The sequence below is a fragment of the Carcharodon carcharias genome, chromosome 11 (genome assembly GCF_017639515.1).
Source record: "Carcharodon carcharias isolate sCarCar2 chromosome 11, sCarCar2.pri, whole genome shotgun sequence".
Taxonomy (NCBI): Eukaryota; Metazoa; Chordata; class Chondrichthyes; order Lamniformes; family Lamnidae; genus Carcharodon; species Carcharodon carcharias.
The window spans coordinates 31,200,276-31,214,396 of NC_054477.1; the positions used below are offsets into that span (position 1 = coordinate 31,200,276).

The 14,121-nt window shown below is 46.9% G+C and overlaps 1 protein-coding gene across 2 annotated transcripts in view; it reads right to left on the minus strand.

Annotated features, from left to right (window-relative positions):
• The window catches only part of relt (RELT TNF receptor), a 92,470-nt gene that overhangs the window by 11,095 nt on the left and 67,254 nt on the right, over positions 1-14,121 (minus strand). For both annotated transcript variants that reach the window (XM_041199366.1, XM_041199367.1), the window contains 2 exons: positions 4,615-4,833; positions 1,426-1,600 (listed from right to left, as the gene is read on the minus strand). In XM_041199366.1, coding sequence (XP_041055300.1) covers positions 1,426-1,600; positions 4,615-4,833 — 394 coding nt within the window. The remainder of the gene's footprint in view (positions 1-1,425; positions 1,601-4,614; positions 4,834-14,121) is intronic.

Genomic DNA, 14,121 nt, shown 5'->3' on the forward strand with positions numbered 1-14,121 from the left:
TCAGCTGAATTATTAATTCAGTTCCTTCAAAGGTAATTAAGAAGCCAAATCAGTCCTGTCCAGATCAACTCACTGTTCGACTGAGTTAAGTAAAGTCTCACGGTTTTGAACATAGGCATTTTGACTCTGAACGACCATAATGGGCCATATTTCACAGAATCACATAGTGCAGAAGAGGCCCTTTGGCCCATCGAGGCTGCACCGACACGTGAGAAACACCTGACCTACCTACCTAATCCCACTTACCAGCACTTGGCCCGTAGCCTTGAATGTTATGATGTGCCGAGTGCTCATCCTGGTACTTCTTAAAGGATGTGAGGCAATCCGCCTCCACCACCCTCCCAGGCAGCGCATTCCAGACCTTCACCACCCTCTGGGTAAAAAGGTTTTCTCTCACATCCCCCCTAAACCCCTGCCCCTCACCTTGATCTTATGTCCCCTCATGACTGACCCTTCAACTAAGGGGAACAGCTGCTCCCTATCTAACCTGTCCATGCCCCTCATAATCTTGTACACTTCGATCTTCTCTGCTCCAATGAAAACAACCCAAGTTTATCCAACCTCTCTTCATAACTTAAATGTTTCATCCCAGGCAACATCCTGGTGAATCTCCTCTGCGCCCCCTCCATTGCAATCACATCCTTCCTATAATGTGGTGACCAGAACTGCATACAGTACCCCAGCTGTGGCCTCACCAAGGTTCTATACAACTCCAACATGACCTCCCTACTTTTGCAATGGACAAGCTCAGTGAAGAACTCCTTCATTGGAAAGTCTACTGGGGTTAGTGGTGTAGATCAAGCAGGTCACTCCTTTAGATTGCTTGCATATCCCCTGTTTGCTAATGGTAGCCACCCATGCCTCTTGGGGTTCATCCAGAACACCCACGTAACCAATGGAAGTCTGGAGGACGAGTTGGCTTGGGGAATAGTGAGAAACCAGTGGGGGAATCCAGGACCAGGGTGTAAAACCTTAAAATTAGAGCTAGGCTTTTCTGAATTTATCCACTTCTTCACACAAAAGCTAGTGAAAATATAGGACTCTCCCATCAAAAAAGCAGTTGAGAATGGGCCAATTGAAAATGTCAAATCTCAGATTGATAGCTTGTTGTTAGGCAATAGTAATAAGGGCTATTGAACCAAGGTAGGCACGTGGAGTTAAGATACAGATTACGCATGATCCATCTGAATAGCAGAACAGACTCGAGAGGCTATGGCCTCTTCCTGCTCCTGCATCACTATCCATGTTCTTTGTTTATTTGCAACTGATGGACAATAAACAGCAATACAAGCCCTTAAAGAACAAGTGGGTGAAGAGCTGTACTAAGCCAAGAGTTGATATTACAGAAATGGACCCAGACATGATGGAGTTGTATATCTGGTCCAGGCATGAAAGTCAAATACCCCAGTGTTTCTCTCTTCTTACCTCTTGCTGACTGGCTGAGTATTTTGGGCATTTTATCGAAATACTGCCCAGCAGGGATTTACGACCCACCTGCTCATCACAGGTAGTTTCCATTGAATCAGTGTCCTTTGACTCAGGTGGAATTTTTTCATCAATTAAATTCTGTTTCTGCTCAGGAATTTGAGCGACACGAAACCTGGTACAGTAAAAAAAAATTGAAAATTTGGAAACTGTGTTATGTTGAGCCATGACCTGATTTCAGAAGTACCACTTTGAATTAGGGCTATTTTATTATGATTCCATTAGTCAGAAATTCAAATGATGTAGACAAATGCACTGTTATAATTTATATATTACACAAAAAAATCTTCAAGGACCTTTTACTGGAAACATATAAATAATGTTTTCTATAAATATACACAGAAAGTGACCTAATTCCAATCAGTAGCTGAAAAACCTTATTACCATCAGGGGGGGGCGGTGTACAGAGCTTCCAGTCAGCATATTTCCTGCATTTAAATGCCCTGAGGAATTAGCTGGTTGCTGATGATGAATTAATGTACTCAGTCCAAAGTGAAGCATATGGGACAAAGGATTTTGGAAAATAATTTCCAGTCCACAGCTATAGGACAAAAGGACTGCTACGGTCCTGTCTGGTTTCAAGACAAGACTGCAGACATTAAAGAACATGACTGTTTTGTGTACTCTGTTCAGTGCCACTGTTACTTTGGGCTGTCTCCACGATAGTGTGGAAAATCAGTGACTGGACATCATGAACAATCTCTACAACAGAACTATAAAGAAAATGACATGTTGAAGATGGCCACTCACTCCCTGAGAGACATGGGCTGAATTATACGGGGCACCCTGGTCCCTGCGCACCCTTCCGCCACCACTTTAATGTTGGGGACTGGGTGGGAGGGGGGAGGGGGTGGGGGGGGGGGGGGGTGGTGCACGGGGGCCGCCCAGGGGAAGAACAGTTTCCTCACAGTCATTTAATGGCCAATTGTCCGTTAATGGATTTAAGTCAGCATTTCCTCTCCTCAGGGACAGGAAGTCCCACTTCAGACAGCCGTCGGTCAATCGACATATCAGTAGTGCCATCGGGAGCGGTGGCCACTGCCGGTACTGCACTCAGGCGATGAGGCAGCAGGCTGCGACGGATCGGCATTTTGTAAGCGTTTGGGGGTCATCAAGGGGATGGGTATCAGGGTTTGAGAGGCCATGGGAGGGCAGCAACCTGAGTGTTGGTTACACCTTGGGATTTAACTGGGGGCCAGTTAAGGAAGGACCACCCCAACCACCACCAGCACACACAGGGAAACTTCCGGGTTGGCCCTTGGCATGGGTCTGTCATGCTGCCAGTTATATGCCGGCATTAATTGCCCACTTAAGGGCCTCAATTGGTCCACTGGCAGGTGGGATGACCAAAGCCACCTCTGCCGCTGGTATATTTGCGGTGGGGGGAGGGGTGGGTGAGTAGATGGCAGGCAGGCCACCCGCTGGATTTAGCGTGTCCACCGCCTTCAAACCCACTGGCGGGGATTGTTAAATCCAGCCCATGAGGTAGGAAACTTCCTGACCAGAGAAATATTAGTCCCATAATTTTCCAGAATAGAAATACAATGTGTGTTGAATCTCTACACTGAGGTCAAGTAATTTATTTTGGGGATGTGACGATGTTTTTGAGGAAGGTCCTTAATTTGAAACACCAGGTTGTGATTATTGTAAGCTGGTGCATAAGACATGGGGAGCAGGAGAAAGTTTAATTCATATGTCTACAATCAGATATGTGTACGTCCAAATACTGAAATGTATTTCACACTCTGTGCTGACTAAGCGTCAAGTATCTTACTGGCAATGGGATGAAATGTTAATCTAATTTAAGTGAGAACAGTCGTCATGGTCCCACCTCTCTTGTCCTGATTGTGAAACTAATTAGCATGTCCCTTCTGACCATTGCCTAGTGATTCCTACTGGATTATGTGTGTGTGTGAATGCACCTCTCTCTAGGGCAAAACTTGGGGGAGGATTTTCCCCTTGTTGGGCAGGCCCGGGAGCAGTGGTCCACCACCCACGATCGGGCCCCGGCCGCAATTTCACGCCAGTCGGCCAATTAACGGCCAGACAGCGTAAAAGGCACGCTCAAAACGTTCAGCGCTGCCGGGGTGGGGACGGGAGGAGGGCAAGCACTGAAGTGTGCGCATGCCTGGGGGTGCGCCCAGGGAAAGCTCCCTGGAGGCACAGAGCTGCCTCAGGGAGCTGAAGGTTTTTAACATTAAAAATAAAGACTGAGAAAAAAAGGAAAACATGTCCCCACATGTGACCCTGTCACATGAGCAGGAACATGTAAAAAATGAATTTTAAAAATTTTTATTGTTTTTTTTTTAAATCAGTGTTTGGAACCTCAGGCCACCCGTGGATGAGGTTTTGCAAAAAAAACGCAAAGGCCACTTGGCCTATTTGCCCGCCCGCTAACCAAACAGTTGAGTGGGCAGCGAAAAACTCACTTTAATTAATTACTTAAGGACTTTAATAGGCCTCTTGTCGGCGGGCGTGCTGCCGACTCTCGCTCGCATCCACCGACTGAAAAAACGTGAGTGCGCACTATGACATTGGGATGCTCGCCCGACATCATCAAGCACTATTTTACGCTCGTGCGTGTCAGGCCTCATGGCTAAATAACCTGTTAATGATCATTGCCCGGACTCACACAAGAATGATGGCACACGGGTGAAGTACTTGGAGGGTGGCTGACACCTGTGAAAACATACCTCAACCAGAATCGGTGACTTCATGGGAGGAGGGACTGAACTAAGGGGGGAAGAGGGTGAATAAATAAATCTAATTAACAGTAACTAACAAGTCCAATTAAACATTTTCGAATGATGAACAGACTTGTGTGGAACGTGGGATAGTTTGGCCAAATGGACTGATTCTGTGTTGTGAATGTTATGTAAAATTCATGTTGACATGGTGGACAATTCATAGACAAATTGAATCTCTATTGTGGCATAGTGTACATTTGAATAACTTTCATGCTGTAGGGAATTCATGGATATTCTCTGAAAACAATGCAATCAGAATATACTCTGAAGAGGACTCGTATGGATTCGAAATGTCAACCTCCACAGATGCTGTCAGACCTGCTGAGTTTTTCCTGTATTTTCTGTTTTCAGTCAGAATATACTGTTGAGTGCAGCTGCTTACCTGCCGATAGATAAGATAGTGATTTCACTGGGCCTGCTGTTCCGCGTTCCCACTTTGACAGGTTTTGTGATGTTCCGGGTGGTCGGATTCAGCAGAAGTTCCGGCCACTTCTTTTGACTGCACCGTGTACAGCTGGATCCCAGCAGGGTTGCTGAGGTCTGCACGGTGTGAATGTGATGGTGTTTGCATAGCTTGGGAATGGTTAACAATGGAGCAAATCTGTAGACAAGGTGATAGAAAGGAGAAATCTGTTAGAATTTACTTTACTGGTAAAACTAATAGCTTGGGAGCTGAACATGAGGGAAATGTAGACAGGGTTCATGCTGACGGTAGAGAAGAGGCTTCTTGAATAGAACTTGACAGTGATATGACCATTGTCCAACAGAACGTTGATATATATCTACACACACATTATATATTGGCAAACTGCTGTTGCCAAACTGTTCCAAAATCCTTGGACCAATCTCAGCCAAACTAGGTGGGATGATACCTTGGAACAAGGGGTATGTTGTTGGGGAGTTGACGTCTAACCACCCCTACCGGGTTGGGGGGGTGGGATGGAGGCGTGGTGCTTTGGCCTCCTTGCGGCCCTGCCTACACTATGGCCCCACCGGCACCGCTTTAACCAACCTTAACTATACATTGCAAGAAAGAATGCAACAAACCTATGTTATAAATCTCCACCTTTCTTTCATATTTCATTTGTTTTTTTTTCCCCTCCTATTTCATTTGTTTCAGGCCTGTTTATGTTCTGAGATAATTCTGCACATTATTACTTGGCAAGGGAAAGCGACAGGCGGGACACAGAGCCAGGGAAGCTGAAAAGGCCAGAGCAAAAAGGCAAGAAGTTGACAGAGAGTGACAGAATGCAAGAAAAAAACAATGCTGCAATTAAAAGACAGAGACTCTTTAAGGAAGCTTTCATCTCTCTGATCCTCATTATAATAAGGAGTCAGAGCCAGAATATGATATTGGCAGGCGGTCAGAGGTATGTGAATGTTGGTGCGGAAAATGGAAAAAAGAGCCACCTTCAACGTATTGCATGAATGGTAAAGTACAATTGATGCCCTGAAGCGAACCACTGATTGTTGCTGTTCCTATAAGGAAAACAAAATCAAAACACTTGTTGAAAAATTTCAGAAAATATAACAGTTGAGTAGGATTGCCAAGGAATCTCATTACTTTGGCTCAAGGTAGATAAACTCCTAATCTGGTCTATCATCAAATGTTCAATATTTCAACAAGCACTGAAAGTGCTGACAGTGACACTGAACAGATGTTACCTTTGACACTGATAATGAAATATTCAGAGACCTGAATTTCACGCTTGGCGTGTGCACGAAGTCGGGGAGGCCCGGAAGCAGATGTAGAATCCGCTCCCGGTCGAGATCACGTTTTTAACGCGATTTCACGCTGAGTGGCCAATTAAGGCCCGCCCAATGTGAAACGTGTCCTTTCACTGGTCAGAAAGGCCGGGCAGGGGCCTGTCAGGCACCAGGTCCAATGGTGACCCGGTAGGGGATTCAAAAGCAGTAGAGGCAGCTCCCTGCCAGGGGGCACAGGGGAACCTGGCGAGTTTGAGGAAGAAAAATTTGTGTGGAATAGCAATGGCATCTGCACCTGCTGGGCACACCAGGCTGGTGGGCAAATCCAGTGGACACTCACTCCCACCCCCCCACCCCGCCGGTTCTCGGATGAGTGCCTGGGAATCCTTGTGGAGGAGGTCAGTGCCAGGCAGGACATCTTGATACCCAGGAATGGCAAGAGGAGGCCACCACACCTCACCAAGAAGCATGGGCAGAGGTGGCAGCCCAGGTCAGCGGCCATGAGGTTGTGCGGCGCACATGGGTGCAGTGCTATAAAAGGTTCAACAATCTGCTACACTCAGCAAGGGTGAGTACCGAGTTGGTATGGATCTGTGTGGAGAAGTGTTAAGGGCTGGCCCTCCCCCCATGGTGCTCAGGGGTGTAAGAGCCTGAATGCCAACGGTCACTGACATCAGTGCCAGCCAAGGCAATGAGCTCTGGCTGCTTGGTCTGATTGCTTTATGGGTTGCGGGCCACGACTCGGATGTGCCCTGCAAGGTGTTCCTCAGGTGGGGTTGGCCAGGCTGCATAGGTGCTGCAGGTAGAGAGTGGACTAATCAATGCTCCTCTGTCCTTTCAGGAGAAGAGAAGCCATAACACCATCGAGAGGTCAAGAGCAGGCAGAAACCCCCCAAACTTGATGATTCTGATGAGGTACGAGATGGATGCCCTGGAGATGGAGTGTCAACGCCCAGCTTGTTCCACTGGTCGTAGAGAGGCAGGGGTCTCTGATGAAGGTAAGAGTGCAATGCAGAGATGTGAGAATGTCAGAGTGAGTAAACATTGTTGTGTTGTCTCATCTGTAATGGAAACCTCAAACCTTCAGTCCCCATTGTTCATTGAAAGAAGATGGCATCATGATGCAGATCTCCATTATCTCACCAGCCCGCCTAGCATGCACAGTGACTGTGTGATGACTAGTACTAATGATACATTATTTTTGCCCCGAGAATCGCAATCCAGCAAACGATTGCAAGACCCAGTGGAGCCACCATTGACACCAGAGGACCAGTGCCCGTCAGATGCACCTACGTCACACCCCCTCTCTGCATCAGGCACCCAGTGCAGATACCAGCACCTTGGTGGTCATTAGATTGTTGGTTACAATGTCAGCGCACAGTGGGGAGGGCACAGCACAGTCACATGAGGAACCGATGGAGGCACAGAGCGCCCAGGGCACCAGCAGTCAGAGGACTGCTGGAGACCAGGACGATGCTGAGTCCAAGGCAGATGATAAGCCTCCAGTCGTCTAATAGGCGGCAGACGCTGGATGTCCAGCAGAATCCAAAGGAGGATCTGGCTGAGATTCCTGAGGGTATATGTGCCATGGTCTTTGTCATGGAGGAGTCCATGTGGAGCATGAGCACTGCGTTGACCCAGAGCACTGAGCACACTGTCCATTGACAGAGTGGTGACTCTCAAGGAGAGGCAGCTCCAGGAACAAAGTCAGGGGTGTCTGGGGTTGCGCTCGAACCTGCAAGCCCTCACAGAGGCATTGGCCTCAGGTCACTGCCAATGTACGAGATGGGTGAGGTACTTAGTATCTCTGCTAGGTGCCCATCTATCAATGGCAAGCAGAGAGGACCAGACTGACCTCATGTTAGCAGATGAGCTTCGTGCTGTCTCTGCAGGCTCCTCTCAGGGTGCTCTGGATGGCGACAGCAGCTCCCCCGCCTCTCTGCCAGTGACCGTGTCTCTGATGAAGCCGCAATGACTGAGGAATGCCCAGCCATGGTGCTGGATGCACCCTCACAGATAGTGGCTGTGCAGGGTCTGCTGGCCAGAGGACGACCACCAAGGTCATCAGGGCTGACACAATACCTGAGTCAGCAGGCTACCTCTAATGCCATTGGCAGCAAGCATGGGTGGGGGGGCACCAAGACACAGCACTTGTAAATGTTCGTTTAAATCACCGTGAGTGCTAGAGGGACTTTCCATGGGTGATCTTCCGTTCTGTCATTATTTGTTAAGTTGTTTACTGGTGTGACTGTTAACACCTTATAATGTTATGTTCATTGTCTGTAAGTGCCAAGAGCATATAAATATTGCTTTTGTGTTAATGGCCTGAGTACGCTTCACTTGTTTTCTAGGTGCAGGATATACCAGTATTTCATGCTGGACATGAGGGACTCTAAACTTTATTACACAGGTACTGAGTGGACTTTGAATTCAAATATCTAATTAGGGGGCGATGCCCTTGGCATGAGGTGGAAACAGTGTCTTGGCAACCTAGCTGAAGATGTGCTGAGTCATAGCCTCCCTGGTTCCAGAGGTCAGCCCCCATGTCCTCACCATATTCTTCCCCAGGCTCCTCTCTGATTCACCACTGGCCTCATCCTCTGTGGCCTGTGGAGCTGTCTCGAAATCCTCATCCTCCAGTGGGTTCCCCCTTGCCAGAGCCGGATTGTGGAGAGTGCAGCATGCAACAACTATAAAAGAGATACACGCTGTGGAGAACATTGCAGTGTTCCCCCTGAACGGCCCAGGTATCTGAATCTCATTTTCAGAAGACCTATGGTCCTCTCTATCATCGCTCTTATGGAGGCATGTCTCCTGTTATAACGCTGTTCTGCCTCTGCTCTTGGGTGCTGGAGAGGCGTCATAAGCCACCTTGTCAATGGATAGTCCTTGTCATCCAGCAGCTATCCACTCAGTTGAGCTAGAACCATGAACAGCCTTGGCACCGTGGAGTGTCGGAGGGTGTATGCGTCATGGGAGCTGCCAGGGTACCTTGCACAGACTTGCATAACCTGCATCTTGTGGTCACACACGATCTGCAAGTTCATGGAGTGAAAGCCCTTCCTGGTCACAAGGCACCCGGCTCAGCGGCTGGCACCTTGATGGCGACATGTGCAGTCGATGGCACACTGGACGTGGGGGAACCCAGCAACCGCTGCAAACCCTCTGGCTCACTCAGCCTGGCTGGCCTCGTTCACCTGGAAATGAATAAATGTCATGACCCGCCTGAACAGAGCTTTTGTCACCAGCTTCAAGCAACTGTGGACAGCTGATTGGGAGGCTCCACACAGATCCCCTACTGAGCCCTGGAACGAGCCAGAGGCATAGAAGTTGAGTGCCACTGAGACCTTCAGAGTCACTGGCATGGGGTGTCCACCCACACAGTTGGAAGTGATCTCTGGCCCAATCACCTGACATATGGAGGTCATAGTCTCCCTGTAGAGGCAGAGCCTCTTTCAGCACTGCCACCTCTGATATATTGAGGTAGCTGCATCATTACCTGTACATTCTGACAGCAGAATAGTGGCCACTTCTGCGGCCCCTTCTGCTTTGGACTCCCTGCTGGCCCTGCGCCCCCATGCTTGCACCTCTCCTCCCACAAGTTGTTCCCTTGGATGCTGCCTGCGGACACCTAGCCTCTTCTTCCCTCAGCCTCTCCCTTCCTCAGAGGAGGAGGTGCCTCCAGTGAAGTACACAATCCCCAGTGCCAGAGAAACAGAAGGCTGTCTGGTGACCAGAACGGTCCACAGGGTATAAATCTTCCAGGGGTCTTGGAGACACCAGTGAGTCCTGAAGTGAAGGCTAGCAATGCAAAGACTGAAGCTAAAAACAGAGATAAAGCTGTCAAGGTTCAATAAGCAACCAGCAGCAAACTATCTCCTAACTCTTCACTACTCACAATGGCAATGCTCCAGACCCATTTTATCCTGCCCTTGGATGACAATTTGATAAAAATGTGCTGCCAGCCTGCCTGTTTTGCCTGTGCAATGAGCGCAAAATCTTGCAGGCAATGCAAAATCTCAATCAATATTCTTTTTAATGGTCTTAATTGGCCTTTTAATTGTCGTCCGGCATGGCTCCGACTTCTGCACACGCGCCGACCTCAATATTGCTCGCCTGCGTGATGACATCAGGACGCATGCCAAAGTTATTTTGCACAATTTTACATGAGTTCAGGTCAGGCGTGCACCTGACCTTCAAACATAAAAGTCAGGCCAGAGTATGATCGAACATTGAGGAAGTAGCTGTAGATGTAGGTTTTGAGCCTGAGGATTTTGAGAGTGACACTCAGGATGTAGAGAATGATTAGTAGAAACCATACAGAAAAATGGTAAATCTAATTAAACTAGAGTCAAACCAAGTAAAGCAAATGAAAGTAAATTCATTGTGAAAAGAAATATTTTTTGTCAAATATTATTTCTGAGTATAATTAGTGTAAATTTAGGGGTGTGTGTGAAAAAAGGTAATTAAGTGAACTGCTGAGTCAAAGCAGTTGGATATAAGAAATGCTTCAAGGAAACTACTTCATAGAAACATGTTCGTGGTCTGAATTTCAGCTTTAAGACTCATTTAATCAGTCCATATTCCCGTAGGGTGAATATCTCAGCTTATTACTTCATAAAAACATATTGGTTATCCTATTTTTTAAATCTTATTTTAACTTTCTTTCCCTTATTTCCCAAATGTAGGATGGGTAGCCCAGCTTATCAATTAATAATGACCAAAATTAATTTTTCAGTGAATGAGTATTTCAGTATTCTGAATGCTTAATGACAAAAAAGGTGATGATCAATAAATACGACATACGTAAGTGAAACCACGGGTAAGAACAACAAATTATAAGATTTGAATGATTCAGTATACAAGGGCCAGCCAAGAACAGGACTGTAATCTGCAGACTGGTGAGAAAGCATCAGTCAAAGATTTCACTAAATAAATAAGGAGGGCGTGTCACCATCAAGGGCCACTTTAAAATGGAATAGTCACAAAAAAATATGAATAATATTTTCCTCTCTTTGTGTAGTCAGGAAATGACTAAGTGATAACTAGTTTCTACTAAAATAAGTGGGAAAAGAATTGGATATGAATCCGGCAAATATTTGTAAGATGGCATGATCCTAGATAAATTTTCTTTTGTAGATTAAGCAATGAGTGCTGATGACATCATTCGGTCAGTGACTAAAGGGTTTCTAAAGTCAACTAAATATTTATTCCAGGATTTAAAGTCAATTTTCAGACTAGGGGGAAGCATTTAGATGAAACGCAGCATGCTTTTATAAATAAATGAACAATAGCAGCTGGTGGAATTGGCTTTAAATTAGGAGGACACTAAGTTTACTGAGGCATTATTTACAGTACACACAATCACACACAAAATCCTTCATCGTATTACGTAGAAAGGCCTGATAACGAATCACAATGAATGGTAATGGTGTCTATCAATGCTGCATGTTCCCACTGCTCCACCTGAGTGTGTGTGCATTCAGCAATCTATACAGGTGGCTGGCTGCCAGTCATCTGATAAAATCTTCCATTCCCTTAAAGTAACCCACATGCCTGTGCTTCTGCGCCAGGGTCATCAGAGACAGGAGGCCATCCATTTAGTCTTCAAGCATCTTGTGTCCAATGATTAATCACACTGAAAATGTTGCTGCGGTTGAATTTATGGCCAACACCCTGTTTGAAGACACTCTCTCAGAAAATAGGCATGTAGACATTAAAAACAAACCAACAAATCCATGAAAAAATAATTGACGAGTCACTCATCTCTTGACTGTATTTTAAAATGTTGCAAACTTAAGCGGGGTAGTGGAGGGGGCTGGTGAGTTCACCATCATTCTGCTTTGAATTTAGATTGAGCTAAAGTTTCAATGTTGCCAAACAGATGCTTTCTTGTCTGTTTGCATCAGCTCTGCAGATTCCTGCTGAGTGTGTGACAGGATGAAATTATTCAGCTCACAAGTTCACAAGTAGGATGTGTGCGAACGGAGTGGGTGGGGGGGGTGGGAGGGCAAGATCATAATAGTTGATCATCAGCCAGTTCTACAGTTCTAATATGCCCAGCTAGCGAGGATCTGAGCTTGCAAATTGACAGGGCAGTTAAAGGTGAGAATACAACTTTCTTTTCTGTGATTAAACTTCTTAACAGCAACGCTTGTAGTGGACTTAAAACAGCCTCTTACTTTCCTAATGATCATTCGGTATCCAAAATCTAGAGGCCATTTATATCTTGGATTTAAAGAGAGCAGGATTTGAAATTTTGGAAATTCCCAAGCTCAAAAGTGGGCAGCATAAAATAATAAACAAAAAAAAAAATCAATTTATTATGAATACTGCTTTTGAGGAAAGGAAGAACTCTTCGAGAAGGCATCTAGGCCTGGTGATTATTTAGGCAGACCAACACCTAGGGCTTTTCACGCCATATCGTCCCAAACTAATTATGCATTCCTGGGATACACTGCTCGATGGTGAGCGGGCTCCAATTCGCCTGCCATGCTGTCACCTCGCTGCTTCATCACACCAGGCACCACATTTAAAGTACAGCTGCGCTCAGTGCTTCCAGACCAGGACTGCAGCAAAGAAGACATAGTCCGAAAGGCAAGAAGACTGCAGCCCTCTAGCGCCTTTTGGATGCCGTGGAGGCCCGCTGTGATGTCCTTTACCCCTGCTCTGGCTGCTGGAGGGGCAGCAACATTACCACTCCGGCTTGGTAGGTAATGGCGGTGGTGATCAGTGCTAATGCTGCACAGAAGAGGTTGGCCATCCGGTGCAGATAGAGGATGAACGATCTCATCCATGCAGCCAGGGTATGGCAACCACCTCATTACTCTAAATTCACAAACTCAAGCTGATTACACATTCACTGGCATCTCATTCACTGCCAGCTCAAGGTACATCACCACCCATTCTCTCACACACACCCTCATATCTCCATCAGCCCTCATCTCCTCTGGAGACTGCCTCCTCAGCCCTCACCATCTTGAGGCCACCTGAACAGATCAACATGTGCCCCACATACACCTTGGGATACCCTCCTTCCCCAGTTCAGCTCTCATCCTGCAGCCTCTTCCCTTGCCTGAGGCCACTTTTCCCCCTTCCCCAAGCAAGCCCTAGCCCTGCAGCCTTTGAAAAGCCACCCAAGAGCCCCCCTAAAAGTGATGTGGTGCTGTTTGTGAAGCCTGGCACTGATGACTGCGAGTGCTGACCAAAGCAAGGTAGGCAAACAAACCTTAAAGTCCTGAGTGAAGTGCAGCTCACCAAGTGCACGCCTTACATATGCTGTTGTGAAACGCATCAGCGTGTTTTCTCACTGACATAGGCAGGCAATTCCAGCAGGGGCAAATGAGTCTGGTGGGCTGGCCTTATAATGATACGCTGATGTATTACAATGAGGTTCCCAAGGTCCCTTGACGGGGAACACGGCCCACCATCAGTAGGCGGAGTGGATGATTGCAAGGGGGGGGGGGGGGGGGGGGGGGGTGGGGGGGGAGGTGAATGTTTTTTGTGGATGTGGTGCCAATCAAGCGGCTCCTTTGTCCTGAACAGTGTCAAGCTTCTTGATTTTGTGGGAGCTGCTCTCATCCAGGCAAGTGGGGAGTATTCCAACACACTCTAGATTTGTGTCTTGTAGATGGTGGACAGGCTTTGGAGAGTCAGGAGGTGAGTTACTCGTTGTACGATTCCTAGCCTCTGACCTGCTCTTGTAGCCACAGTATTTATACGACTAGTCCAGTTCAGTTTCTAGTCAATGTTGACCCCCCAGGATGTTGATCGTGGGGGATTCAGTGATGGTAATGCCATTGTACATCAAGGGGCGACGATTGGATTCCCTCTTGTTGGAGATGGTCATTGCCTAACATTTGCATGGCGTGAATGTCACTTGCCATTTGTCAGCCCAAGCCTGGATATTGTCCAGCATTTGGGCATGGACTGCTTCCAAATCAGTGGACCACAGCAAATACCACAAACCCAAATGGTTCAGAGTCTGTAAAGTAGAGTTCCAACCTTCCAGGATTGGCCTGGAGTCTCCAGGAAGTGACGATCAATCTCCAGGACACTGCTGTGTGCAAATCATCGGGATATTAAAAAAGATTGTTTTTTTTTGCCATTTCCTTTGAACATTTCTCTTTACCAGATATAAAGATATTGAAAATGGGAACAAAATGCTGTTTGGCTGACAGGT